Raw genomic sequence first — 27,809 nt, 5'->3', positions numbered from 1 at the left:
TACTAGTAAATTAGAATATCGGAAGGGAAATATCGAGGCGGCGTTCTATTCCCTTCGGGAAGCCATTATACGCGAGGATGAGCTCGCGTACACTAACCCCCTACCTAGATGCAGCCAGTCCGCCATACGCTCGGTGGCCTACTCCTTGAGCAGGGTCGTGTCGAAGAAGCAGAAACTTTGTTCAAGGAAGATCTTGGCTTCGCTCTTGACTATCCTCGGCGTAAGGCAAAACTCAATAATGTTTAGGGATTACATGGCTTATACGAATGCTTCACTCGACTTGGAAAGACTCAAGAGGCTGCTTTCATTCAACCTACACGGGATATTGCCTTGGCAACTGCTGAAATTCCAGTCAATGTTTCATGCTTCTGTCGAACTTCCGCGGCAGCAAAAGAGGGATGTTGTTCATGATTGATCATTGTTGGATAGGCTGTTAAGCACGTAGTGACCACACCTGTTATTTGCTATAACCATGGAGAGCGATAAATGGCTCTCTTTTTTCTTTCCCCCCGTCCATTTCGTTTGATTGGAATAGGCATGCAGTTTCTCCATACAGTTTCTCCGTACAGGTCTCCGTGTATATGTATATTTCGTAGTCTCTTTCTGAGCTTCTATAGCTTAACTTTCTTAACTGTTCAATCGATCTCACATTGAACCATGCAGTTCGACGTCCACCACGTCGACCTGTCCTAACAGGTTATGAGCTCCTGGATGATCTATTCAACCGTCCTCATCGTCATCCTCCATCGGACCCTCCATCGACGCCACCACCGCTATCGTCATCACCATCGTCACCATCGACATCGACATCACCGGCCAGGCCACCCCCACAAACACCTACAAACGGTGTCACCTCCATCCAAACAAACAATAAATCTCAACATACCCTAACCGAGGGCTTTTCTCGCACAGAGTTTTCATCACACACAAGTGCCTCTCCCTCTCCTTCGACGTACCACAACAACAACTACCTCAAAATCGCTCGCTACGCGGCCAGTGCTACTCCTTCAACGCACCCCTACAACGTTAGTACCTCTCCTTTGACGTACGCTCGAAATGTTTTCGGCAACTAGCCTCGCGGAGCCAAAGCTCTTAGAGCTCGTTCCCACCCTTACCGGCGAATCTAACTTCGCATCATGGTCCACCGCACTCAAGTGAGCTCTAGATCCTCGTCTTTTCGACATCCTCACCGGCCACATAGCTCAACCAGCTCCCGAGGACCCCGCTCTCGCAGAGTGGCTTCGTCAGTCCCGTCACCTTCTTCCATACCTTCACGCCACAGTTCACGCTTCTCTTAAGCCTTACATCGACACCGCTCCTAACGCTCCCGCCGCGTACCAGAGTCTTTACAAGGCCTTCGCCGTCCGTACCTACAATATAGGTTTCGACAAGTTCCATAAGTGGACTACCCTTAAGTATGACAACGCCACCACTCCACAACAGTTCGTTATCAAGTGGCGTACCGCCTACGCCGAGTTAGTAGAGGCGTGCGGTCACTCTCACGTTTCGAATACGGCTCAGTACTTCTTCTTTCTTACCGCCGTTGGCGTGAATCCCGCTACTCATCAGTGGCTCAATATCCTTCGTCCCCCGAACAACGATACGTCCGAGCAAGTTCTCATCGAGGCATTCTCCGGCTTCGTTATCTCCGAGAATCGGCGCCTCGCTACTCATCCAAACTTCACTTCCGATCCAGTCTTTTACGACGCAAACGCAACTTACAACCAAGGTAACAAACTAGGCAAGAAGCTAAGGCACTTCTGCATTTTCCACCAGCGAAAGACCGCTCACACTTCAGAGGAGTGCTTCCAGAATCCCGCCAACCCCAAGTCAGCTCACGCGGTCAACACTCCGGCTAACACTACCACCAACAAGCCCACTACAGCCAATGCTCCTAGCAACCCCATCGTACGATACAACAACCTCTTCGACAACTAGGTTTGCCTCTTCGTGGGGAGTGTCAGATTTCTTGGTCTCTTTCTCAGTTTCTGTAGCTTAACTTTCTTAACTCTTCAATCAACCTCACATTGCACCATGCACTTCGATGTCCACCACGTAGACCTATCCTAACAGTATACTAATTCTAGAACTATGATATGGGTAGGCCCTCATGTAACTATCTTTAAGTCGTTTGCTTATATATATTATGGTCTTGAGGCTTAACAGCATACCGTCAATTAATATAGTTTTATAATGAAAAATGGAAACTGTCAGTGGTTTACGATCCACAGTGCCCGCCCCCCGGTTATGCAAAATGTGCGAATAATATGCCAATCAATGCCTCTTATATCAGCTCCTTCCTCTATTGCCAGTTTCTAGCGAGTTGCTTTCACGTCTGCCGACCAACTCAATTAACTGCACCATGAATGTTCTGCTGGAAAGAGGCAGAACAGCTCATACAAATTCATAGGGGGTGAGGGAGACTTCTCACAGGTCTAATGAGCAAATAGCTTCCTAAGGCAGGTGCAATCAACAAAACTGATGGTTAATTCTGGATGGATTTTTGATTGCTGGCACTAGCATCATAGAATAGATGGCTAATAAATGATTCGCACATTGCGTGAGTAAACTGGCCTTTTCCTGATTCTATTTTCAGGATGGAAAGTTGGCCGTAGATCCTTTCATTTCTTTCCTTTTTTACTCTCTGCTCTCAGTACTCTCGTTGAAATGCACTTTTCTGCTTGAAGAACTGGCTGGTACGTGCCATAGTGCCCATGTCAAGACATGGAGCTTTGGGTTTTTTTATGTGCATTAAATTACATCTACCAATCATATTCTTCTCGCCCGCACACTTAGTACCAGTCAAAAGAGGTGGGCGATGTCATGGACCTGATCAAGAAGGGTTTTCATTGTGTAGCAGTCCCTAGAACCATCCTAGTACCTCCGCGTCTCCGTAATAGCATAAATATGCAAGCAATAGCAGATTATAGATCAGGGATTGACAAAAGTTAAGAAGTCCAAAGAAAGATCCTTGAAGAAACTAGCTCCAGCAGGGGCTTCAGGGTGGTCCGCCTCCGTCACGTTACAGTAATCCAAAAAGTCACCCGCCTCATTGATCTTTTTATCAATCAAGGAAATGTAATCGGGTAACGAGCAACTCCTTCCAGGGCCATTCTGGCAACTGGCTATAGGATAAACAGCGTCATTGAACAATATACGGATGTGGGGCCCACCAGTGGCTTTGCTGGTATTGCAATCCATGACTTCGAAAGCAACAGTCCCTCGCATGGTGATAAAGTGCGCCACATTATACAAGTGGTGGGCTGGTATGTGATCATCGGGAAGAGGGGCTTCGAAATCGAAAATGCCCATGGCAGCAGTCATTTCGGCAAGTTGGTTGTCATTCAGGAAAGCCATGATAAGGTTCGGAATGTTGAACCCAGTGCCGTTGGCTCCCACGCCAACCTGTCCAGGGCCGGCCTCTAGAAGAGAAAGCAAGCTTTTCAGGAATGGAAGGAAAAGCACCTTGGATGGACCAATTGAACCGGGCCCGACGCCATAAAAATAACTCAGGTCCTGTGAGTATGCATAGTTGCGCAGTTCGTTTTCTGTAAAAGCACTACACCAGGGGCTGAGGCGGCCTTCAATCTGACTCTCGTATGCACATATGTAGGGGAACGAGAGTATATCAGTTTCGTCGAACGTAAGATTTCCTCTGATTTGGGAGTTGATACGATGTAAGGCTGTTGGCAGCCAGGTAGCATCCCCTATAGAAATGTAAGCGTACATTGTTAGAGCTATTGGACCGGGAACGGGGGTTGGATGGGGGACCTTGATTTTATCAAGGAAAAACAGAATTTGCGTCGTTGAGCTTACAATTCGTCACGTTATTCCCTCCACTAGAGATAGAACCAAATGCAGGACAGGAATCCGAAGGCCCGAGAGAGTTACCAATGGCAGCAGGAGATCCTGTAGAGTTCACGCTGACGACGGTACCATAGCTATCAGCATACTCATAGAGGTAGCCATTGAGAAAAGCTCTGGCGGTTTGAACCACTCGTGATTCATTGATTGGGGATTTGTATTGATTAGCCCACACATAGAATGGTGTGCCATCCTGATAAAATCCGGGATCTGTTGAAAAGTATGAGCTCGAGTACTTCATACTTGCAAGAAGAATAAACCCTTACATCTAGACCGCAGTTGGTAACCAAGATCATTTGCCTGGAGTTTATCAGCGAACTAATTATCGTTTTTCAAGTTTGGTTGTGTACCTCTTTCCATCCTGTCATCGATTCCTGTGCCAATTGCAAGGCAGGATTTGTCAATACCGGCTTCCACTTTGGAATGAACTTGAGCGATCCCCGGGCCTCAAACCCATCTTGTTGTGTTGCAGCTTGTATCTAAACGAAAGGGACGAAGAGCGCAAATTTAGCAGAGGTAAACCCTGCGGATATAGGCAAGAGTAACGCACCTTGTGGTCAAGCGCAACCCAGGACTCATATGAGCCAGTATCTGGAAACCTACCAACTTTGAGGTCAAAATAATTGAGGTTATGATGTAGTTTGATCGCCTCCATACCTACTACCATGTCTCACGACATAAGCAGCCTGCCGCACAGTGCATTGTTCTGGGACCTTGTTGTTGATGCCATTCACATTTGGGCCTAAGACGTATATCAGACATGGAGACTCGTGATAACAAGAATCTTACCTGCAAAGTACGGGGCGTTGCCGCCTGCATATTGAAGAGGGCCCGAAGAGGTCTTCGATGGTGAAAACATAATGTTATTTTCAGGAGTCAGTGGTTGGCAAAGACCTGCCATGGCTAGGCCTGCCAGGGCACAGAATACCGACTTCTTCATCGTGCTAATCTTGAATGATATTCTGACTTCACGATTTAACGAGCGATGATGTGGCGGGTCTTGTTTCATATAATAATAATGATAGTAGACCTTAAGAGGTACTGATCTGAAAATGCAATTTAGGTCCACCTCCGTTATACAACACCCTAGCGGTTAGCGTCGACGGTCCCCGGACTAGCCCAATACATGGACGCCTACGACCGACCCACGTGGTAGGATTCCAGACATGAACTATAACAATGAGAGTACTATATTGGCCCATCGTCATATAGGTGGACGGGAACCTCCAGGTGTGGATATGCTGCTCCGTATCTATGTACGTTATAGCTGGTGAATTAGTACGCCATCGCGGAAGCCGACCGAGAGAGGCAAACCTCACTATTGTGCACATTCGAAGATTGACCACTCACGAAAGTTACCGAAAGCACAATGCTTGGTGAAATTATTTTATTGATTGGACGGTGAGACAATGATTGTGCCAGTGGAAATTACAATAGTAGTAAAAGGAGCTTTTCCTTGTTCCTCTGGATCCATGGAACTGGCCAAAATACCCGCTCAATGGACCCACCTGGTTCCCTGGTTGGAAAGTGGGAATATTTGCACTTGTTTGCACACCCCTGGGCACCTTTGTCAGCACACTCTTTTTTCACGCCTGAGATGTTGTGAAGCCTGGCAAGTCTCTCCCAGAATCAAATGTTACGGTGACCAACGTGGGATCCCGAAATGGCAAATACAGGCGCTTTTCCAGACTAATATTCTTCGATATACATTCTTATCGGAGAAGCGATATTAAGAGGAGTCTTGGAGATACGACAGTGTTCACCGCGATATTAACAGATGGACCAACTATTTGTTGGAGCCTCTGATCACGTGACACTTGGTGTGTGCCTGGTTTGTCAGGCTAACAATGCCTGCATATTTGACTACCTCCTTGCTCTCTCTCTCTTCCCCCCCAGACTTCTGCTAGCCAGTCAATGCAGTCATTCCACTCCTCTTCTTTTCTCGTTCCGCCAACACTATTGCTAATTACTGTCAGGATGGGCTAAGCTAAGCAAGAATGTCAAACCAAGACTAGGATAGATGCACGTGTCGATAGATTGTCACAGCGATCGGTTTACTGAGGCCACCAGTGAACACAATGTTCTTTTCAATTTCTGCGAAGAACTAATGTGCTCCGAAAATGAGCCCTGAGTCAGAAGTAACATACGGCCCTCACTTGTTGTATACCTGACCGTACACCCTTATCTAAAAAAAAGCCAACTGATGTAAGTTTGCATTACTCCTGATCGGTTTCGAACACGTTGTCCTCACTAGGTAACTAGTTAGTTGGTCCACTAGTTATTAGTCAATGTATGATATCATCTATATATTAGTGGTCATATAGAGCCAATGAACGAATTGTCCGCTTTATTAGAGCCTTGGCGTGAACACCTCACCTTTTCTTTTTTTCACACGTATTCAACTTGATGAAAGATCGTTTGGCTCCGACATACACAAACACCAACCAGAGCAGTCGAACCCGCAATTATGGCTTCTCAAAGGCAGAGACCCGATATCGGATTGCGTGTTGATATCATAGATCAACCCGAGGATGTCATTCAGGCTTTTGACTGCGTATGCGAGGCATTCGGTCGTCAAGTGCAAGACGGGATCTGGATGGCCATGAACCCAGGATGGGACACACCTCAGGGGAGGGCATCCGGAGCCGACAGGATGGTCGCCCGCTGGCGCCACAAAACCAATGACAAAAACGGTCTCCCGAATACCATATTTCTCAAGGCTACACTGCCGTGTCCGGAGTTTGAACACAACCGTATCATCGTCGGCTTCGGTATTTGGGTGCAAGCTTCCAGTGTAGAGGGCTATGGTGATCCTCCAGTGGATGATCTAGCGATGGACCTCAATTCGCTGTACCCCGACAATGAGCCTGAACAACGCTACCTCAGTCAAGCAATTTCTTCTTTGCATAGAAGTCGAACCGCAGTAATCAAGCAGAAAGCCACTGCAGCGCAGCCAGCGGTTATGATTCTAGACATGTGCGCCGTCGATCCATCGCACCAACGGAAAGGCATCGCGCGAGAGCTTGTACAGTGGGGCATCGATGAAGCACAACGACGTGGAGACCTAGAAGCCATAACCGAAGCGTCCAGTATGGGCCGACATGTGTATGGACAGATGGGATTCAAAGCGGACGGGCCGGAAATCGAATATGTTGTGGACGATGAATTTGCTTCTCGCGAGAGACCGCCCAACCTGTTCATGCGCACCCATGGCGCCGCTGTTTGATTTTACCATAGCATGAACTGTGACTCAATATATGGTTATTGCCGAAACCCGCTGGACCTACTATAATGGGCCATACATTCCAGGATAATAGTTTAGGTATTGGATTTCCATCTCTGATCACATTTGCGATGTCCAACGGGTAAGTTGAGCACGGCAGATATCTTTAAGCTCGCTAGAGAGGAATAAGCAAACCTATAGCTGTCTATGATATTGTACTATAGGCTTGCAGATCATACTAAGTTTTTAGTATATATAGTACATTGGTTTGCATTCGGACGAACCAGAGTCAAGGAAAGAATTTATTTTCGCTCGCTCTGCCACTCACACTCCCTTTCTCCCTTGTGTGAGTTTGTAAATTGGGATTCATCTCCTCATTCTTGCCTTTCCTCCAAAGTCAACCCACCCTCCCCGCCTTGAATTCTCCCTTTATTTGGAAAGGTTTGTGGTCCATGAATCGACGCTGGGCCCATAATAATTTGCCCTGTGATGCGCCCATATCGTCGCCTTTAGTGTAACACTTCCCGAGACTTAACTCAGGCGCGCTAGTACCACATCCTGCTAATCTTTTAAGCGGCCTTTTTTTTGGGTACACATGGATCGACACGGTATGGTTAAAAACCGCGTCTGTCTCTCCCCAATATCACCAATGGGAGTGGGGCTGTAAGAGCTACAGTGTGAGAAAAGGAAAATGTCAACGCCGGGATGTATCTTGTGACAGAAATATTATTTTCCACTAAGGAGAAGTTATAAACTATGTATGGGTAGCGAGATTGTTTCATCCGGACCTCAAAATACTATCGTATGTAAATATTATCCCTCTGTCCAACTATATAGTCTAATCCTTATATTGCTAACATTCGATTAATAGGGCAATTTATGCATCGTTTTCCAATCTCCCTTTGCCTATTTATCTATTTTTATCTGATTTTGGTAAGATCTCGTATTTGTTTCCCCAAACAGTTTACGACGTTGTAGATTGTCAGCCTTGCACATTGCGGATAATCAAGTTTGGAGCACATCCATACCGAAACACAAAGAGTGGAATTATGTTATATGGCGGGGTATAGTACGCTATGCGAGATTTTCAAGCATGACAATTGCTTAGTGAACCTCAGCTCTCTCATTTAGTACGAACCCAGATATTAGTTAGATGGTAAGACATGGCGGGGCGAGATACGAGGTTGGGCATCAGCTCCACGTAATTGAAATGTTGGATGTATAACCTAGAGCCGCGCCTCTTCGTATTTGTTAACGCGAGATAATTCGCCATGTCTAAGGACCCCAGTGGTAAATGTCTTTGATTTCTACCTTCTCTATGGCGTTGAACAATCAGACATAGGTCTCGTGGTAGCATGCCTTCGTATTTGATCGAGAGTTCTTGCTTTCATTTTTGTGTATTCAATAAGGGAGTGTTATTCAAATCCATTACCCTGTGCAAAAGAACATTAGTCTAAATAGAACAAATCTACTATTCCAAAAGGCAGTCAAATGTCCATATAATCTTCTCAATGCACTAAATTTTAGTTGCCGAATAACGCACTCGTTTGGACGCCGGTTGATGAATCTCGCACGAAACAAACCTTATACAGGCTAAATATATTATAAATATACATTAAGGCCCCCTCCGGACTATAGGTAGAGAGACACGAGCTCAGCCTTGGGATATTGGCGCAGCAGCCATGAATTGTCTAGTGTCTGAAAGGCTACATCCATAAATACATTACCTGAGTCTTGGCACCCTTCTGTAGAGAAATAGCCTGTTGCACGATCGTTGTCGCGTGTGAATACTATCTTTGATTTTCAATATTCTAAGCTTCTCTTTATTGCTTGGGTATCTGGAATGCGATGTTAGTCGCTAAAACGCATCATCCCAGGTGCATAAGAGAGGCGTCTTCATCCGGCCGTGAATGATATTCCTCGCATGTGCGTAGATATGGAATAGGAATGGGTAGCCTTGATGTAGAACCTCAGCTGGTCAGTATACGAAGGGCTGTGCAGATCAGCTAATGTGTTCTCAAGTAGACCCAACTCAGTTGCGTTAAGTCCTATCATAATGTAGATGTGTACTAACTCAAAAGCTAATAATAGCATATAAATGGGAAGACTGGGGGAGGTATTCCAGTAAGAAAGATATAAAATCGGCCTTCTTCCTACGAATTGTGATTCCTTTCACTGCAAAAAAGCATTCGACTCCAATCGTCTTTTCAGAACTTCCAACCAATCTTCTCCGGAAAGAACATCATTACATTTTGCAAAGCTCCATCCAAACATCTCAAAATGAAGTTTGACATTGCCGCTATCGTCCCTCTTATGGCAGTCGCTATCTCTGCCACTCCTCTCGAGGTCCGCCAATCCAACCAAGTCACTGTAGCTCTGTCCAATGACCAATCTGGAGCCTATGCTGGTGTCACATTCCAAGCCGATGACACCCATAAGAGCGTCTTCTCCCTCTTCAGTGGTACCTCTGTTGGAACAGGTGGTACTGTTAAGGCAACCGCCGCCCAGCTCGCCAACTTTGCACCGTCTATCAATTGTGTCATCACGAACAATGGCGCTATCGTCGGTACCTTGACTGCTCAGCAAACTTATCTGGACCTTGATGGCAGTTCTCACGCCGCAATTCCAATCAACCTCGACAATGCTGAGATTAGCTGCCGTATTTGAATACCTGGCTCTTCACAGACACCACAACTCTAAGAATCTTTTTGAGTCATAGGGTGTACTGAAGCTGAACCAGTCTCAATTCCGTGCCTTATTGTCGCTGTGCTCCTTTCGATGGCAAATTTCCTGTTGCGCTCAACATATGTCAATAAATAGCGAGGTATTCAATTGACCAGGAGACCTTTGGTAACTATGTTGAAGGATTTGTAACTATTAGGAGACAAATTGTAGCACCTGTAGTGGCTCTTTTTCAATATATCCATATAGTTCTCTTTTTAAATGTTACCAATCTTATACTTTTTGTTGTTCTAGTAATTTCCCAATCAACATTACCTTATCATCCCCAAGGTCTTCAACTTCTATCCAACCTCTAAAATGGGCCACAAGGTCCCCCAAAGATGAAAAGAGGCCTTCTGAAATTTTTTGACAGTTATTATCTTGTCTGGAAACGGAGAGCATGGAGTCTGCCTTGAATGTCAATATTGATGAATTTACGAAGCGCAGGTGTCATCGCCATGCCATAGACAACATCGAAAGTTGTGATAATAAGTATTCCGACCATAGTCGGAGAATGTATGTCCTTCCGCTCTTGAACCTACTCATCGAAAGCTTTAGTGGATGGTTTAGTTGACAAGTTAAAAGAGCGGACCTCCGAGTCTTACCCCTTTTGACGGTTGGGTTCGCTACCTATCAGCTCGACAGAACCAACATAGCCAGTGCACTCACAGGCAATTTTGCATCCGTCATATCCGTCGACCAGAACACTATCAATCTCGGAAATCAACTGATGTTCCTGGGTGTCATTGTACTTGAGATACCATCAAATATTATTCTACACAAGGTATGTCGGATCACTAGCCAGATCATACACGAGTCACTAAGTTGAACTAGGTTGGTCCTCGCCAATGGATCAGTGCACAAGTCTGCGTATTCGGGATAATAGCCTGCCTACAAATATTTGTACGCAACAAGTTAGGTTTCCTACTCACGAGAACTCTTTTGGGTCTTGCTGAGGCTGGGTATATTCCTGGTGCAATGTACACACTTTCTACCTGGTATACCAAGCAAGAGTTAACAAAGCGAATCGCCATATTATTTTTCGGCATGTTTGGTGGAACGGCGGTTTCTCCGCTGCTTGGAGCTGCTCTCTTGAAACTGGACGGGAAGAATGGTCTCTTTGGCTGGCAATGGATCTTCCTCGGTACGGTTAGAGCTGATCCCTTAAACACACCAAACTATGCTAACAAATCTGTAGTTGAGGGCCTATTCTCCGTTGCTGTGTCTATTGCTCTCTTTTTCTTCCTTCCTGAACACAAGGAAGTATCTGTATTGTCTAAAGACGTGAACATTGCGGAAGCTGGGGTGTTTCGCCCAATGAAGAAACCATTGGCCCCCCAGGCAAAACGGATATATCATTCATATTGGTCTGGAAGACGTTGACAGACGTGCACAAATGGCCGCACTTCATTTCCACGGGCTGCGTCTTCGCTACATGGAGCCCTCTTACAACATATACTCCAAGTATCTTTGTGGAACTTGGTTTTGCGCGAATCGAGGCAAATGCACTTTCTGCAATCGGAAGTTTGTTCACTCTCCCCGTGATTTTCCTTTTTGCGTGGATGAGCGACAAATCGAACAAAAGAGGCCTTACTGTTATGGTTGCTATCTTCGTCTACTTGCTCGCGTTGGTAATTCTAAGAATCATGATGCATCGTGTGGATAAATGGGGCAAGTTCGGACTCTGGACAGCGGTTAATGCTCTGGCCGTGGGGTATCACCCAATCCACAATTCTTGGATCCAAATAAACTGCAAAAGCTCTGAAGAAAGGAACATAAGCGTTGCGTGAGTGAAATCTTTCCTACTGGCCGTCCTCCAAATAGATGAGCTGACAATATTGCCTCCACATGAAGAATGTGTAAGACTACTAGCCCTATTCTGGACCATCCTTTCTCTTTACTAACTAAAGGAAAAGTTGTCATGGCAGCTACAGGGGGGCTTATGGCGGGAACCCAGATATTTCGAGCGGACGAGTCGGCTATATTGTGAGCCCTATCCTTCCAGATCTCACCCAAGTTGTGCACAACACTAATAATGAGTTTATCGACCTGGTAGTTATCCGAGAGGGGTCTTGATCATGATTGGGCTAGTGATTTTGGGACTGATCCTTGTTTTGTTACAAATCTCAATTTTCTGGGTGCAAAACAGGCGTATTAAAGCCAACTCTGATGGCAAGGGTTTGAACGTCCTATAGTAAGCCAGAGGTGGCCTTCTCGTTAGATTGCAATTTCACATTTTTCTTGTTTGGACAGATTGCGAAGGGCCAGGGGTCGGAAACTAATTATTACTAATATTGCTGCCTGAATATGCCTGAATATGCCTTATTATATACCGCCGTTTGGCACCGCTCTTACACTGTATTGTAACGTATTGTAACTGAAGCTCTCAATTGAAGCCTCCCGGGTAATATTGAAGCTCTTCCCACCGTACAAATCGCCATCCATCCTCATAGATTTTAAGTACAAGCATTCATATTTTCTGCCGGCAAATATTCAGGTATATTGAGGCATCAATATTACTAATATTAGTTTCCGTCCCCTAGTTAGCCGGGATACACCTTCACAGACAGATGCTATGTATACAAGTTCGCAGAATTCGTTGGACTGGTATTTATTCAGGAAAAAGAAAACACAGACAACAGAATACCATGAAAGAAACATGCTTGGGAAGTAATGAGGCGTTCACCAAAGCGCTAATCACATATATTGAGCCAAGTTCCAACACCAGGTAAAAAAAAGCCCTTGACTTGTTGAACAGGATCTAAAACCCCAGTGTCTCCGCCACTTCGTTAACTATCCTTTTAGCCAACATCTGCTCAGCGGGATCCACACCATTGAGGAAGTTGTCACATTTTTCTTTCACCGCCGCTCCAGGATGAACTATACTTTGGTCGATGTTTGAAACCTCTCTCAATAGTTCCTGCATCTTCTGAAAAACCTGCATTGGAGGAAGTAGTCCCATCTTGACCCAATCCAGGCCCTTGAGACGGCATTCTGGGGTGATTTGTAATGTGGCACGGATAATTGCTAGGCTCCGAGTTCGGTTATCCAAGACTTGGTCCACAGAGATATGGCCATGAGCTTTGGTTTGCAGATGACGCGCAATCCTGGTGGCGCCAATCTCAGCTAGTGATGAATATACCAGAACCACCAAAAATGCCAATTGCAGAGCGCCTTTCATATTCACCATACATGCAACCGAAGATACGCCAGAGAATGTCCCTGTTAAGGTCCAGAACCAGTGCAAACAATCCTTTACCCAAGTCCGGTCATATTCCCAAGTGGAACGTGCCCATTCCTCAAGCTCCCTTTGTGGTCCTTTGAATATCACAGTGCCCCCTCATCGCGTTGATACACCGCATATCTATCCTGCAAGTCGTCTTTGATGTGATCTGGCTTGTGGATCTTGACCATCGAAGTGAAGGAAATAAGCACCGAAGCGAACCAATGACTGCTGTATAGGAAGAACAAGGTGAAAGCCCAAAGGTCGGCTGTCAAAATCCCACACACCATACCGGTCGTTAGCATGGCTCCATTGACCAGACAAATCGAGTCCAATGTCCATTTCCCCAGAAGCCACCTTACGTTTCCTGATTGCTGACGCATATTTTTCTGGCTCTCTTCGATTGATTGGTACATGGTGTCCACACAAACGACAACGAAGTCATTTCCAGGTTGCTTGGATGTTTGAAAGGATATTATATCAGTCAGCCATGCGTTGCTTAAGTTGAGTGGCAGTTGGCGAAATACATTCCCCGATACGTCCGACCGTACGGGGATCATCGTGGTATCTTGTGCGCATAGTTTGATAGATGGATGGATCCACTTCATCGTGGCATTGAGGCGTTCAACAAGCATTTGCATGGGTGGCAGAGTCCCTCCGATCATGGTTAGGTGTGGCCATATGAATAATCCTCGATCAAACTGAGTATAAAGTCTCGCTGCACTTTTGTCGACGCGAGGGTTGTAGAGAACGGCTGCGACACCAAGCGGGTCAAACGTAACTCCGTCATCACTCTTCAATTGAGCGTGCAAGTCTGTTAGTGACTGTGGAAACTTTTCTGCTTGTGCTTGCCCAATTATGGAGAGCAGACTTGAGAGCAGACTTGAAAGATACAGCGACGCTGATGGCATTTTAAGGAAGACAGGCGAGTCTCCAAGTTACGCGACCCATAGTTCTTAAAAAAGAAAAATTAAAAAAGTTGGAAGTCTTCCAGCTCAGTCCAGGTCAGTAAACATGAGGAAGGCCACTCAAGATCCCGCGCGACTTCGCTAAGCCTCCTTTATTAGGTTTAGTGCTTACTAGCTGAAGTCACTAGTTTATGTACTTTGCATATTTGTACCCGACGATCTCGAGCGATCCACTAATAACCGCATCTCGTCCAATAAACAGTCGACAAAAGAGCGCCTGACAGGCTATGTTGTAGAGGAGCTTTCCTTCAGACAAGGGAGTTTGAACTCACAATTAATTCTCAGTATGTTACCTTATTATTTACCTACAACATAGTCTATCAACTAAGTATGCATCCCTCTAATCCGTATATCATTTGTAGTGTATGATTTTCCTCTAGGCAACCAAGGGGAGTGAGTACACGGAAGAGAAGAAGAATTACACCTTATATTTGGGAAGAAACTGGGTCTGGGTCTGGGTCAAGGTCTGATCCCAGCTCCCAGTTAGACGAATCAGAATGTCCACATTCTCCAATTGTGGTCCCGAGCAGAGTCTCGGGCCTCGTATATTGAGCTTCCGATATGATCTGTTGGCCGAGTTGCCCAGGTGGTTAAATGATCTTATGTAATCACACAGATTCACACAGTTGCTGTGCAGCGGCCTGAGTCGTCCCTGTCTGGATTGCAAAATATCAATTGATGTCAGCTTAGGCGGTTTTGTAAAATAAGGAATCTTGTCCTACCTAGGTAGGTAGAGCCTTGATTATACAACATAAATTACAAAATATGTAACTAGTTAAATCGCCTTCAGTAGTTATGGCGTTTTGCGATGGCCCGCTCGCTTACCGAATACGTTAGTTAGTTAGGATTAATAAATCCTCCGTTATGCCGAAAAAATAATGTGTATTCTAGCAATTCTAGCAAGTGACCAACCCATGCGCCTACCTATACGAAAATCCACCCACATCCTACAATACCATCACCACCACCATAATCCTAACCGGGACATGTACGTGGTAGCATCTTCGGTGTGAGGGCTTCACACTCTACCGAGGTATCTATGGATGAGGCTGAAAATCACGACCCAAAAGGTCTCTCTCAACTTTGTGCTTCATCCGACGAAGGTGGCGGGGTCGCACTAGGAGACTCATTTGCTATCTACTCTATTGTCGCGACTTCACTAGATTGGAGCACCACATCATCCAAATCTGAGTTTCGGGCAGAACTTATTTCGGCGGCTTCTGCTGTTGAAAACGTTATTCCTGTCCTAGTCACTACGGAAAATGTATTCACGGTGAACATTGTCTCCTTGCCATGTTTAAAGCATCCACCTTTCAACCCTGCGCGAGAGATATCACCTCACGATAGCCTTCCTTGGTTCCTTATAAATGCATCAAAATTTTCCAAACACCAGATCGTTGGTCACAAAGACATTGTTGAGTCTTTACTCATTATTCTCCAGCGACCGTGGTGTGTCCTCGAATTATGCTGCTGTGATAGCCTAGCCATATCGGCCATCCACCGGTTTGCTGTCATTGCGACCAAGCTCAACCCTAGACTCTACAAGCATGCCTTGTTATTGTTACACCAAGAACTGAGAAAAAGAACAATACCCTCTATCGGTGATATAAAACCCTTTATTATACCCCGGATATCCTTTGCCGACCTCGATAACATATGGTTTCCTATCAAGGAAGTCTATACAGAGTTGTCTTCTAATCGACTTCCCTCGCACAACTCATTCTGGTTGCGACTGATTTCCACCTGCGCTCTGTACCTTGGTATAAGCTGTTCAAATTTGGTTCGCATTTTGTCGAACATGACTCCTACGGGCGTCGATTTCCCAGAGCAAAAGGACACCACAGACCAAGCATATTATTCAAGTATTGGACGGATGTCGCATCACTGTCACAGTTCAATAACTATATCCACACACAAATCGGTGCACTCAACAAGGAAGAGTACCTTGAGTCTTATGGACCATGATAAACCTTTAGCACTAGATGATTTGGAGATTGTGAGCCGCGGTATACAATTCTTGCTTCTAATATACAGACAAGTTTTACAAACTATTTCCGAATCCTTGCCTTGACACCGCACAATGGATGCCTTCGGCGATTGGATTACTGGGTGGACGTGTATTTGCGTCCCCCGCAATATAGTCCCACCACATACATATCCATATATTCCGAAATTCAGAGATTTTAAATTCCGTCGTTGACAATGCAGTCTATGCTGGAAAGTGCGATCCAGTATTAAACGGATAATACATAAACCACCTCTCTTAATTCAGCTCTTTTGGTGCTCCCCTTTCATCTCCCTCTGCAAGCATCCAAGGACCACTTAGACACCCGTCACACTACCTATATTATAACCCGACAACTTCTACCTTCCCCTCATGCCCACATTTAACAATGCCGAAGCCAACATCCTATAAAAATCAAATGCCTACCCCGACTCGTATATATCACTCTCACTCTGACTGTTAGATTTCATAACAAACTTTGTCGTGCCCAGCCTGTCTTGGTTATCGGTACTGGACTTAGGGAACTTTGCTTGGCTGGGAGACTGCGATAGTGCATCTAATTCAGTCAAAAGCCATGAGACACGATTTGTGTGCTGAAGTCTGCAGACTAAAAATTGGTAGATATAGCCCTCGAACTCTATACTCTTATAAGTTGTTGGTATGATCGCCTTATATTCATCGGAAATTGACGAATGATCTTAACCTCCACGGCTACTTTATAAATTCCCGACTTACAAAATCATTAACTTCGCGCGTACAGACTAGTCCGTACCAGAAAAAGAAAAAATCAAACCCCAAAAGTAGCAAGGTTGACTTGAGGAATATATTTCTACTGGTGTACACTATGTTGTAGTATGGAGTGCAGTGGGGGCCTAATTATACTAAGCCATATTCCTCTTAATACCTTCCCGATTGGTTAGTTGGTCTTTTCGTAATTAATTCCCTTTCCTCTGATTCACATGCTTCAATCGCCGTACATGGTGTCCCTACTTTAGCCAAGGATAATCTTCAGGGTTTCCAATATTCAACCCATTTTCCTAGACTAGATATTTAGGGCCCACTTGGGTACTGGTGCATGACCGAACTGCAGTCTCTCATTGGGCGTTGGTTGGATACCAGTGGGATAATAATAAGCAGGGCTGTGCTGTAACTTGTTTTGGCCATTGCCCTACAGTCAATATTCACTTCAGGACGTTTCGAAACACTATATCATTTCGCCCGAGTGGACGGCTGTTCTCATTTACCCCCTGCATATCCAAAATATTCAGCTATCGTTGGTGTATATATTCCACAACCTCCTTCACTTTCTCATGATGTATCCATTTCAATTCAACACCTCATTACAGTGCATCTTTTCTTCTCAAAATGCAGGTTCTCAGCACCTTGATTCTCTGCTCGGCGGGACTTGCTTTGGCATATGAGGTGCCCGCCAATTTGCAAGAAATTTACAAATCCCACAAGGTAAACCATACATTTCCGTCAAACATATACAATAGCACTAACATATGTAGGCTGCTAAATGCGACAACCTACTTGCTAAAGGATTTAGCGATGGGGGCAAAGGCACCGACATGGGTTATTGCGGCGATATAGACGGGGCTATCTTCTTGCACAGTACCTCCAAGGGAGGAGCGTACGCTGACATGGACGTCGATTGTGATGGCGCCAATAACTCCGAGGGGGGTTGCTCCAATGATCCGAGTGGCCTAGGTGTCACGGCGTTCCAGGATGAAGTGAAACACTTTGGCATCAAGGACTTAGATGCGAACATTCACCCCTATGTTGTCTTTGGAAATGAGGAACACGAGCCTTCGTTCATGCCTGATAAGCACGGCATGGAGCATCTCAGTGTGATGGCGATTGTGTGTGGTGGTCAACTGGTATGTCACCCCTATACCCGCGACTTATTTAATCTTTTCCCTGCTAAAGTTATCGCAGCACTACGGCATTTGGGGTGACACCAACGGTGGAACTTCCACCGGAGAAGCTTCCATCTCTCTAGCTAAACTCTGCTTCCCTAAGGAGGACATTACCGGTGACAGCGGACACAGCGAGAAGGATGTTTTGTACATTGGCTTCACCGGAAGGAGCGCAGTTCCGGGATCCAAGGCAGACTGGAAAGCGAAGGACAGCAAGACGTTTGAAAATAGCATCAAGTCTCTTGGCGATAAATTGGTCGCGGGGCTTGGTTCGGCTGGATCTAAAAGCTCTGTCAAAGCGGATGCATCGTCACTGACCACATCCGCGCGGACTACCGCCACAACTTCCACCAAGAGTCGCACTTCTTCCGGCGCTCCTGCAGGCACATCGAAAGCGTGTCGCACAGACTAGGTCCCCTTAGACATAGGCCTTAATCACTTTGCCTGTGTGTATCGGGCTCGTGAAGAGGGGGCTTTGGCCCGGCTTCTGGCTATGGATTGTAGTGCCATGTTGTTCTGTTGGGGCCACTAGTTATGGAGTTTTGGGGGGAGGGAGAGAGTTGATTGCTACAAAGGCAGGATCTGCTAATGTAGAATCTATGATGCTTGTAAGAGAAAACAATGCAGTTTGATTCAGAATGTCGAGATTGGACGAAGAGAGAGAGGAGAGAAAGGAGAGAAGGAGAGAGAGGAAAACTATCTACATGATTGGGATCTGTCCCATGTGGGTCAATTGGTGCCTAAGGCACTCAGGCAACCAACATCTGCTGACTAACTCCCTAGCGAGGGGCTTATGCCTGAGGCACTAATATGACGGCCTAAGGCCACTGTCAGGAATCTATCTTACTTTTGCGTTATTGACATTCCATCTCTCGTAGAAGCCAGAGTCTCTTCTCTTCTTGTATCTAGCCTTTCTAAAATAGTTAAATTCCTCCTGTCTTGAACTAATTCTCCTAGAGAAAAAAATCATAATGTATTAGCACATACAACTAACCACTTGAATCATCTACATCCAATCTTCATTTTGGTAACATGCTCATAGTTTAGGTGTAATCCAGGCTGTCAAGTTAAATAAGGCAAAATACCTTGTATTCTATAAATGCCGTAGGTAAATGATCATGATCCATCTCATATATACAAAGAAAGTAATTGTGCACAATAATGCCACTCAGTACTCCAGGCCCAAGATGATATCGTGCCATGCATGTTCATGCATCATGAAATGAGAATGCAACACCAGCGAAAAGAAAAAGATAAGAAATTGTGGTTTTCTTCCCCGAAGAGGCCTTTGAACTTATGCGTTCTCCGCGTGAAGGGTTCCCTGCGACTTGCGACCGTATGGGTTTTCATCCGCAATCCAGTCCTGGTGGCGTTCGGGAATCTCGTAGTTGCTGCTCTTCCACGGGACAACCTTGTTGACATACATCCAGTCAAGCTCCTCGAGCGTGCGACCCTTTCCTTCAATGACAAAGAAGTAAACAACGCCGACAGCCACGAAAAGGCAACCAGCGAAGACGTATCCGTAGGCAAAGTCAATCTCCTTGGTGATAAAGGTTGTAAAGAAACTGATGAGGAAGTTCCACAGCCAGTTGGTGGCGGTAGCCAGGGCCATACCCTTGGCACGGTACTTTGAGGGGAAAAGCTCTGCGACAATAGCCCAGACCATGGGACCCCAGGTCATAGCATATGCCGCAATAAACAGGCAGGCGACGACAATCATACCCTTGCCGGCATTGGGGGTATTGGTAGGCGTTTCCACATCCAAAACGAAATGGCCGATGGACGCGAAGATCATAAACATGACGAACATCCAGATCGCTCCGAAGATTAGGGACTTGCGACGACCGAAGTTTTCCACGACGTACAAGCCACCAAATGTAGTGCCGAAGTTCACAGCGCCGAGGATGACCTGGGTCACAAAGCTGTCTGAGAGACCAGCGCCTTCGAAGATAGTGGTACCCTATCAAAAATATTATTGTCAGCGATCTTTCCCCCAAAATACAAAAGGAAAGGCAATTGATGTAGGAACTTACATAGTAGAAGAAGTAGTTAGCACCGCTAAGCTGCTGCAGTGACTGCAAGACCATGCCGAGGGCAATACGGTAAAACATGCAGGGAGCAGTGAGGAATTCATGCCATTTCTGGTCATCAGACTCGGCTTCAAACTGTTCACGGATCTCTCTCATTTCTTCCAAAATGCGGACATGGTTCTCCGGGATACCATAGAGCTTGGCTAGAGTGCTTTGGGCACTCTCGGCCTTTCCGTGGCGGAACTCATAACGTGGGCTTTCGGGGAAGAACACCATACCACCACCAAGGACAAGAGCGAAGAGGAAGGTGATGCCGAGAGTGATACGCCACTGAGCAGTGCCATCCATGGTATGGGTACCCAGGTTGATGCAGTACGCCAAGAAAATACCGAGGGTAACGAATAGCTGGTAGCAACTGATCATGGCACCACGGATATGACGGGGGGGCACTTTCACCCTGGTACATGGGCACGAGCAACGAGCAGCCACCGACACCGAGACCAGTGACCCAACGGCCAACGACCATCTGGTACCAGTGACCATCGGGAGAGGCAATTTGAACAATCAATCCGACGTTGAGGATCATACACCAGAGAGTAATGGACCACTTGCGGCCCAACATATCAGCGACGGGGGCTCCAACCAGGGCACCGATCATGGTACCGATGGACAGCAAGCCAACAATGAGACCGGAGCGCACGGTGCTGAATGCGTAGGAACCATCTGGATTGAGCTCACCATACCGCTCCAAGTAGTTGCTCATTTCTTGGAAGCCGGAAATCTGACCCGTGTCATATCCGAACAGCAGACCACCCATCGAGACAAAGAGAGCCATCACCAAGGAGCGCATGGTTATCCGAGGGATCGGTGTATCGACGCCCACGGGCTGCATGGGCTTCTCAATAGGGCTATTTTGGAAGGACGACTCAACGCTCCGCTGTTGAGCCGGGGTGATAGATTCCCCATGGTGGGAAGAGGCTTCGACACCCATGGTGTAGGTTGCAGAAAGAGGAAATGTATTTCGGGTTGTCCTAATGGTTGATACTTCGAATTGTACTCAACAAAATATAATGGGACTAGAGAACCAGCTCAAAAGTAAACGTGATTATGAAAGAATAATAGAGGGAAACAAGCCCATGGGGAATAAGAAACCCCGGGGAACATTGGGGAAAAGGGGCCTTTTTGTAATCCAACAATCAGATGGCGAAAAAAGAAAAAAAAGAAAAAGAAAAACCCAGACTCAAAGTGGGGGAAGAATTGTGGAGAGGCGAGTTCTGCGAGATGACGATGCTCATGGCCGCTGTAGCGCTGTAGAATGTAGGGATGGCCACAGTCAACAAGCCGGCGGATGCCGACGTGCACTGCCACCCAACCAGGGGGAAGAGCCATACAGGGCAGGTCCCAAAAGATCCTCTCTGGTTTGCCGTTTAAAAGTGGATAGCCGATTTGTTCGGCGTATGTTGTAGGGGGTCGGGAAGTGGCGGGTTCAAGCTCATAGGCCAAGGCCGTGCCGAACTTACTCAGACTCGAAAATTTTTAGTCAGAGCCGAGAGAAAGGGGCCGAGAGAAAGAGGCCGAGAACGAGATTTCTCTCTATTTTGATTTGGCCATATTAACAAACTTGTAGAATACTAGAGCCAGGATACTCGAATAAGTCCTACATCTGGAGGAAGCACAGTTGGGTCATATGTCAAAGAGAAACCCCGGGCATTCCCCAGGCCCTCCGGCTTCTCTCCGGGTTCTCTCCGGATTTAAAACCGTGTGCTCCGTAATTCATTTCCTGATCGGTATCCCGGTGAAAACATCCCCGAACAATATCATCTCCAGACATCTTGTTCGAGGGGAAATGTGGAGTCGTGGGGTCGGTGGAGGAGTACTACATATGTAGTACTATTGAGATAGATATTTGCTACTATTCCTTCTCTTGCACGACAAGAACACTGTATCTACTGCACAAACGACCTTGTGTCTACTCTGTTCACGACTTATGTAAAGCCCGATCCCCGGGGGCCCATTCATGAATTATAAAATTCCGGAACACATCGGCATGGGGTTGATATTCCGATGCCGAACCCCGAAGTCGTTAGTGGCGGGGCATCTGAGGCGCCATACCCGTCGCCTTACGTCATCGAAGAACTTTTCAATTTCCTTGTTTTGTATGAAAATACATTTCGAAAGTTTTGTAATTTATATTCTACAACATACAATTTCATTATATACTCTCCAAGATATATTCCAAGGTTCCCCTGGGTTATTTATACATTCGTGTTGAGAACCCTCCAAGTAAGCCAGGATTATGTACAGAATATAACTATGTTGTAGGTATTTCGATAGTTAAGGTAACTATTTATGTTGTAGGTAACACCCATGCATGGGGTAAGATTCGTGTATGCAATTTTTAATTTCTTTCCGGAGTTCCCCGTAGTTTCCCCAACATACAGTCACCTCTCATTAAAATGAACCCCACCGTTTTGTATGGAACCTGGTAATTTGAAAGAGGTTTGCTTAGATAATATTTTACTACCTCCCTAATCAGGTTAGTCTCCCTCTATAACTATGGGTGCTTTTTTTAGGCCTACCATCCACGTGACTACTTTTGTTCTATTGGCTTAATATTTCATTCCGCCTTACCCGTTTTGTAAACCCCTGTACGGAGCAATTTGGAAGGTGACTGACTCCGGTTGATCCGCCCAAAAAACCCCGGGATCTTTGATATTCCGTGCCAAGTCGGGGTTTCGGGAACTTTGGAAACCCATTCCGTATTTAAACAGCAGGGACATCCTTAGATCAGATTGGATATGAACGAATACAACAGGCTACATCGCAGTCGACCTTGAGCGACATGAAGAACGAGGCGTCCTTCATCCTGTACAATCTGAAATAACTCAGAAAAGCTGATGAATAATGAAATAGAAAGGGAGTGCAGCGAGATTGGAGCGGTTATCACAAATTAGTATAATTGTCGGGCTAGCTAGCCGAACCCCCATACATTATTACTGAGTTTCAACGAGTTTACCTCAGCTCCAAGTGCAGCGGCTGAAACGCCTTGACAGATTGAGACAAGAGTGTTAGTTACTCCGCGTTTCAATTTCTGCAGGACTTCCCCCGCAAATGCGGATGATTCATGCAGCCCTGGATTTCTTAGATACCCCGCAAACTGATGCAAGTGGTTTGGCTTATGGAGGTTGGCTCTTCAAAAGGCTGAATCATTGGTGCGTTGCAAGCGGACTACCGCCTTGGTTATTCCGCAAATAACACGGGGGGCTTGCGGCATAAGCTCGATAGGAACACTCTATGGCCTGATGTATCCTCTAATCAATGGAATAATTTCGATTTCCTACTTCATAGCGGATGTTGTTCCCCATCTTTCGACATTCCCCGCATTCTTGAAATATATATATCTCTCTCTATATACACATAGATACATCTACAGGCAAACAGCAGTACACCAAGAAACCTAGGATCATTATGAAAACTCTAGCACTCTTATCTCTGGCCGGCTTGGTCTCTGCCCAAGCTGCTCCGTACGCCCAATGTGGCGGAAGCGGTTATTCCGGCTCTACAACATGTGTCTCTGGCTGGGCTTGCGAATACCAGAATGACTGGTTTAGCCAGTGCCTTGCATGTAAGTGTGCTCATATAAGTTGCAATTATGTTCAATCGATTAACATGGAACGGTCCAGCTTCTGGCGGTAGTACCACTACTCTATTGACAACCACAACTAAAACGACCACTACAACAAAGCCAACCGTCATCAGTCCTAGCGGGACAGGGTTCCCCACTACAAATGGACTGGATTTTGAAATCGGTGAAAAGAAAAGCTACTTTGCCGGTTCCAATTCCTACTGGATTGGCTTCCTCACCAACAATGACGATGTGGATCTTGTGTTCGACCACATGGATGAATCCGGGCTCCGGATCCTCCGAGTTTGGGGATTTAACGATGTCAACACTGTTCCATCTTCCGGGACTGTTTATTACCAACTCCTTAAAGATGGAACTGCCACCATCAACACTGGCGCAGATGGCCTACAGCGTCTGGACTATGTGGTTGCTTCCGCCGAGGCACGGAATGTGAAACTCATCATCAACTTTGTCAACAACTGGTCGGATTATGGGGGTATGGCGGCGTATGTCACTGCCTTTGGTAGTAGCCAGACAAGTTGGTATACAAATACTGCAGCTCAAACGGCCTACCGTGCTTACATCAAAGCCGTTGTTTCCCGGTATATTGACTCGCCTGCCGTCTTTGCATGGGAGTTGGCCAATGAGCCTCGCTGCAAAGGCTGTGACACGTCGGTTCTTTACAACTGGATCCAGTCTACCAGTGCCTATATCAAGTCTCTAGACTCAAAGCATATGGTTGCCATTGGTGATGGTATTTAGGCCTTCAAGATCTCTGCCACGTGTTTCAATTGTCTAACTCATCTTCTAGAGGGCTTCGGACTGGACACTGGGTCTGATGGCAGCTATCCCTACAGCTACAACGAGGGTCTGAACTTCACAATGAATCTAGGGATTGATACCATCGATTTTGCTACATTCCATCTCTACCCATCCAGCTGTATGTATAACATTGTTCCATTGCCCTTGGGCTAGACCCTGCTAATGTATTCACACCCAGGGGGAACCACCAATGATTGGGGCAACGGGTGGGTCAAATCCCACGGAGCTGCCTGTGTAGCAGCTGGCAAGCCCTGTCTCTTTGAAGAGTATGGTGTCACGTCTGATCACTGTGCCGTTGAGGCTCCATGGCAGAAGACGGCGTTGGACACCACCGGCATTGCAGGTGATCTCTACTGGCAGTATGGAGACACGCTGAGTTCGGGGAAATCTGCCGATGATGGAAACACCTTCTACTATGGAACTAGCGATTTCACTTGTCTGGTGACGGACCACGTCGCAGCCATTGACTCCTAGACCTCAGAACTCGTGGGGTTGTATTGGAGGGTGGATACAGATCCATGTCAAGCAGATAATCAGGATCCGGCCGTTTCAATCGGCCCCAATATACTATACCCACTAACAAGGCCCACGAACTGTGTGTTCCTTTCATGCTTGAATTAGCTTTGCAGGTAATGATATATAAGTCACGCAGAAATAACTATTTTGATTGGGTATTTATACTTATATACATGCAACGCTGTGCGTGCTTTTCTATAATTAATTAGACTGGGCGATCCTCAAGAGGGTATAAAGAGTCCGGTGTCGCGGGGGCAAGAGAAGTTCAATGTCGCAGTGGCAAGAGAATTTCAATGTCGCAATGGCAAGAGGATTTCGATGTCGCGAGGGTAGGAGAAGTTCAATGACTCGGTGCCTTCTTGGGGACTTCAGCGTAGGCTGAGGGCTCAGGGGAGTTTTCATCCCGCTCTACAGCGTCGGTTGGCGGTCCACGGTAATTGTTGTAGCCCCAAACACCATACCAGACAGCAGCTATGATAATGAAGCCAGCGAATACCACAGAGGCATAGTTCATGCTCTCCTTGGTGACGGACTTAAGGGTCGGCATGCAGAAAAGGGGAATTGCAAGAAGACTCCAGCCTGATTGAACGGTTAGCGCACGGGTGGAACAAGCGAAATTTCCAGAAGCAACTCACCAAGAGCAATAACATTAGCGATCAGGCCAAAGACTCCAAAGTTGAAGCTACCGTTCTTGATATCTTCGCGGCCACGGAAGATCAGGGAAACGGCGATCGGGCAGGCATAACTCGTGGTCAAGAAAATGACACCAACACCCGAGAAGGCATTGTACGCAGCGGTAGAGCCGAAGTAGATCACACCGAGAATAATTTCCACAACCATACCCAATACCAAGGAATTGAAAGGAATGTCCAGGGTCTTGTGAACGGTGCTCCACCAGGTCGAGCCGGGAATGCCGCCGTCGCGGGCAAAAGCCCAAGTACAGCGAGAGGTGGCGGTCACACAACCGACACCGCAAATGATACCCAGCACAAGGAGGGGAACAAGCAAACAGAATGCGCCTGCCGAGTTGCCGATAGCGGCTTTGAAGATAGCAGGGGTGGGCTGGGCGGAAGCGAGATTAACCAGGTATGTGAGATCGGGAAGCACGAAGCAGACGGGAATCAAGAAGAGAAGACCGGCGACGAAGTTGATCATAACGGTTCCAACCATGGCCTTTGGGACCATGACGGCAGGCTCTTGGACTTCCTCGCAAAGACTAACGGATACCATATGTTAGCATGTGTAACGGCTTGAATTGGGAAAGTCCAATTGAGGGTCGGACTCACGAGATAATCATGCCGGTCGCCGATGTGGCGTAGGCGGCCTGCAAAAGGCCAATGAAGAACGACCACCCCGCGGGCCACCCAGCCTGACTTTCAAAGTGACCAAAAACCCATGCGGCGTCGTGACGACCTTGTTTCGCGATAGCCAACAGACAAACGATAATGGCGAGTAGACCTGCCATGGTCCAGAAAATGGCGAATGTCTAAAAAATGATTATCAGTACTATTACCCCATAGGGTAAATGGGCACGTGCGACTACGTACCTCCAACAATGGCAGCCATTTATTGCCAAACGCCGAGATAGCGTGCGTCAACAGGGTAATCGCCAAGAAGATGAGGAAGGTCTGATAAGCCTGGAAATCAGCCGTGATTCCAACCCCCGGTGATTTTTCAAAGACATCCAGGCAGCCCACGAAGAGTAGGGTAGTTCCAAAATTGACGGCGAGGGTAATGGTGATGTTCCCTGCAACGTAGGACCAGCCACAGATCCATGATGCAACGCGACGACACCATAAGGGTGACAAGACGAATGTTTGATAATAGACACCACCTGCAGTTGGGTAGACCGAAGTGATTTCCGCCAATGAGATAGCCACACATAGGATCAAGAAGGAGATGATCACCCAACCCCAGACGACATTGGCAGGTCCACCTGCGGCGAGTGGGTAGTATAGAGTGGTCGACAAGCCGTAGGGAACTGATGAGAGAATGAAGCACATAAAAGTGACTTGCCAAATTGATCGATTGCGAGCCAATTCAGGCTTGTATCCCATGTCCTCCAGGGTACGATCTGCATTGGAGGTGCTCACACCCTGTTCGACCGTCACCGCGGAGGGGCGACGGAATGCATCAGCAGCAGCCATAAGGAATGAAAGTTATTGAGTGATGTTTCTGATCTGCATGCGGTGCAGATTGGTACTAGGAATATAGTAAAATAATAGAGAAGTGTGAAAAAGAGATGGGAGAAATAAGAAATACAAAAACAAAAGATAGAAGTGAAAAAAAGACAGAAAAAAAAAAAGAAAAAGAAAAAGAAAGAAAAAGAAAAAGCGCCACTTAACGGGAAAAATAAAAAACCCACCAAACCCGAAATGACCAGCAGATTAAAATGCAAGCGAATGACAACCCACATGAATCCACAGGATCCACTCCAACCCCACCACCACTCCACCCTGTTCCAGAGGACACGAGCGCCATTAAACTTTGAGCCAGTCAACGTGCGTGGAGAGACAGGGAGATTGTTGGCACAACCAATCAGACTGCTTCTAGAATCCAAAACCAGACTAGTGTCCATCCTTGTTTCGAACTTTGGAAGCTTTGAGAAGACTGGGGGGAGACGTTGGTCTCTATTCTTTCTTAAGGAGTACAACTATTCATGTTGTAGTATGTTGTAAAGCTGGGCTGAATGGTTTATCAAAAGATTCCTAGCCTACTCCGGACCTACACACGTGGTACATAGGTACAATATAGTGTCAGGGTTACCTTTAACTACCCAAATACATAGTATGGAACCACCGTTGACATGATGATGTCGAACATACCTAGGTAATTAATCTGTGGCTGAAACCCAAGTCCTGGGAAATAGTTTCCGCGCAAATGAAAACCCGGT

The 27,809-nt window shown here is 46.4% G+C and overlaps 10 protein-coding genes across 10 annotated transcripts; 5 read left to right on the top strand and 5 right to left on the bottom strand.

Moving 5' to 3' along the window:
- Nucleotides 1-108: 108 nt before the first annotated feature.
- N7516_009460 (uncharacterized protein) lies at nt 109-1,938 on the top strand (the record flags this gene model as incomplete). Its single annotated transcript, XM_057222179.1, has 3 exons — nt 109-220; nt 913-1,029; nt 1,166-1,938. The coding sequence occupies 3 exons, from the start codon at nt 109-111 to the stop codon at nt 1,936-1,938; spliced, it is 1,002 nt and encodes a 333-aa protein (XP_057072451.1).
- A 993-nt stretch (nt 1,939-2,931) lies between these two features.
- N7516_009459 (uncharacterized protein) lies at nt 2,932-4,804 on the bottom strand (the record flags this gene model as incomplete). The annotated part of the gene is made up of 7 exons (XM_057222178.1): nt 2,932-3,707; nt 3,817-4,074; nt 4,131-4,164; nt 4,215-4,343; nt 4,415-4,463; nt 4,522-4,606; nt 4,654-4,804. The coding sequence occupies 7 exons, from the start codon at nt 4,802-4,804 to the stop codon at nt 2,932-2,934; spliced, it is 1,482 nt and encodes a 493-aa protein (XP_057072450.1).
- A 1,527-nt stretch (nt 4,805-6,331) lies between these two features.
- N7516_009458 (GNAT family N-acetyltransferase) lies at nt 6,332-7,090 on the top strand (the record flags this gene model as incomplete). Its single annotated transcript, XM_057222177.1, has 1 exon — nt 6,332-7,090. One exon carries the CDS (start codon nt 6,332-6,334, stop codon nt 7,088-7,090), a length of 759 nt encoding a protein of 252 aa, XP_057072449.1.
- Nucleotides 7,091-9,367: 2,277 nt separating this feature from the next.
- N7516_009457 (uncharacterized protein) lies at nt 9,368-9,754 on the top strand (the record flags this gene model as incomplete). The annotated part of the gene is made up of 1 exon (XM_057222176.1): nt 9,368-9,754. One exon carries the CDS (start codon nt 9,368-9,370, stop codon nt 9,752-9,754), a length of 387 nt encoding a protein of 128 aa, XP_057072448.1.
- A 2,815-nt stretch (nt 9,755-12,569) lies between these two features.
- N7516_009456 (uncharacterized protein) lies at nt 12,570-12,989 on the bottom strand (the record flags this gene model as incomplete). The annotated part of the gene is made up of 1 exon (XM_057222175.1): nt 12,570-12,989. The coding sequence occupies one exon, from the start codon at nt 12,987-12,989 to the stop codon at nt 12,570-12,572; it is 420 nt and encodes a 139-aa protein (XP_057072447.1).
- A 146-nt stretch (nt 12,990-13,135) lies between these two features.
- Nucleotides 13,136-13,942, bottom strand: N7516_009455 (uncharacterized protein; the record flags this gene model as incomplete). Its single annotated transcript, XM_057222174.1, has 1 exon — nt 13,136-13,942. The coding sequence occupies one exon, from the start codon at nt 13,940-13,942 to the stop codon at nt 13,136-13,138; it is 807 nt and encodes a 268-aa protein (XP_057072446.1).
- A 3,427-nt stretch (nt 13,943-17,369) lies between these two features.
- On the top strand, nt 17,370-18,335 carry N7516_009454 (glycoside hydrolase family 75 protein; the record flags this gene model as incomplete). The annotated part of the gene is made up of 3 exons (XM_057222173.1): nt 17,370-17,465; nt 17,516-17,884; nt 17,943-18,335. 3 exons carry the CDS (start codon nt 17,370-17,372, stop codon nt 18,333-18,335), a joined length of 858 nt encoding a protein of 285 aa, XP_057072445.1.
- Nucleotides 18,336-19,217: 882 nt separating this feature from the next.
- On the bottom strand, nt 19,218-20,944 carry N7516_009453 (sugar porter family MFS transporter; the record flags this gene model as incomplete). The annotated part of the gene is made up of 3 exons (XM_057222172.1): nt 19,218-19,883; nt 19,957-20,368; nt 20,418-20,944. The coding sequence occupies 3 exons, from the start codon at nt 20,942-20,944 to the stop codon at nt 19,218-19,220; spliced, it is 1,605 nt and encodes a 534-aa protein (XP_057072444.1).
- Nucleotides 20,945-23,421: 2,477 nt separating this feature from the next.
- Nucleotides 23,422-24,874, top strand: N7516_009452 (uncharacterized protein; the record flags this gene model as incomplete). Its single annotated transcript, XM_057222171.1, has 4 exons — nt 23,422-23,578; nt 23,637-24,332; nt 24,390-24,518; nt 24,579-24,874. The coding sequence occupies 4 exons, from the start codon at nt 23,422-23,424 to the stop codon at nt 24,872-24,874; spliced, it is 1,278 nt and encodes a 425-aa protein (XP_057072443.1).
- A 382-nt stretch (nt 24,875-25,256) lies between these two features.
- N7516_009451 (putative amino acid permease) lies at nt 25,257-27,063 on the bottom strand (the record flags this gene model as incomplete). Its single annotated transcript, XM_057222170.1, has 4 exons — nt 25,257-25,495; nt 25,552-26,132; nt 26,203-26,402; nt 26,464-27,063. The coding sequence occupies 4 exons, from the start codon at nt 27,061-27,063 to the stop codon at nt 25,257-25,259; spliced, it is 1,620 nt and encodes a 539-aa protein (XP_057072442.1).
- Between the last annotated feature and the right edge of the window lie 746 nt (nt 27,064-27,809).

Source organism: Penicillium verrucosum (genome assembly GCF_028828655.1).
Source record: "Penicillium verrucosum strain IBT 35672 chromosome Unknown utg000003l_segment0_segment0, whole genome shotgun sequence".
Taxonomy (NCBI): domain Eukaryota; kingdom Fungi; phylum Ascomycota; class Eurotiomycetes; order Eurotiales; family Aspergillaceae; genus Penicillium; species Penicillium verrucosum.
The sequence above is the reverse complement of the archived record's forward strand: the minus strand, read 5'-3'. Positions and strand labels throughout refer to the sequence as shown.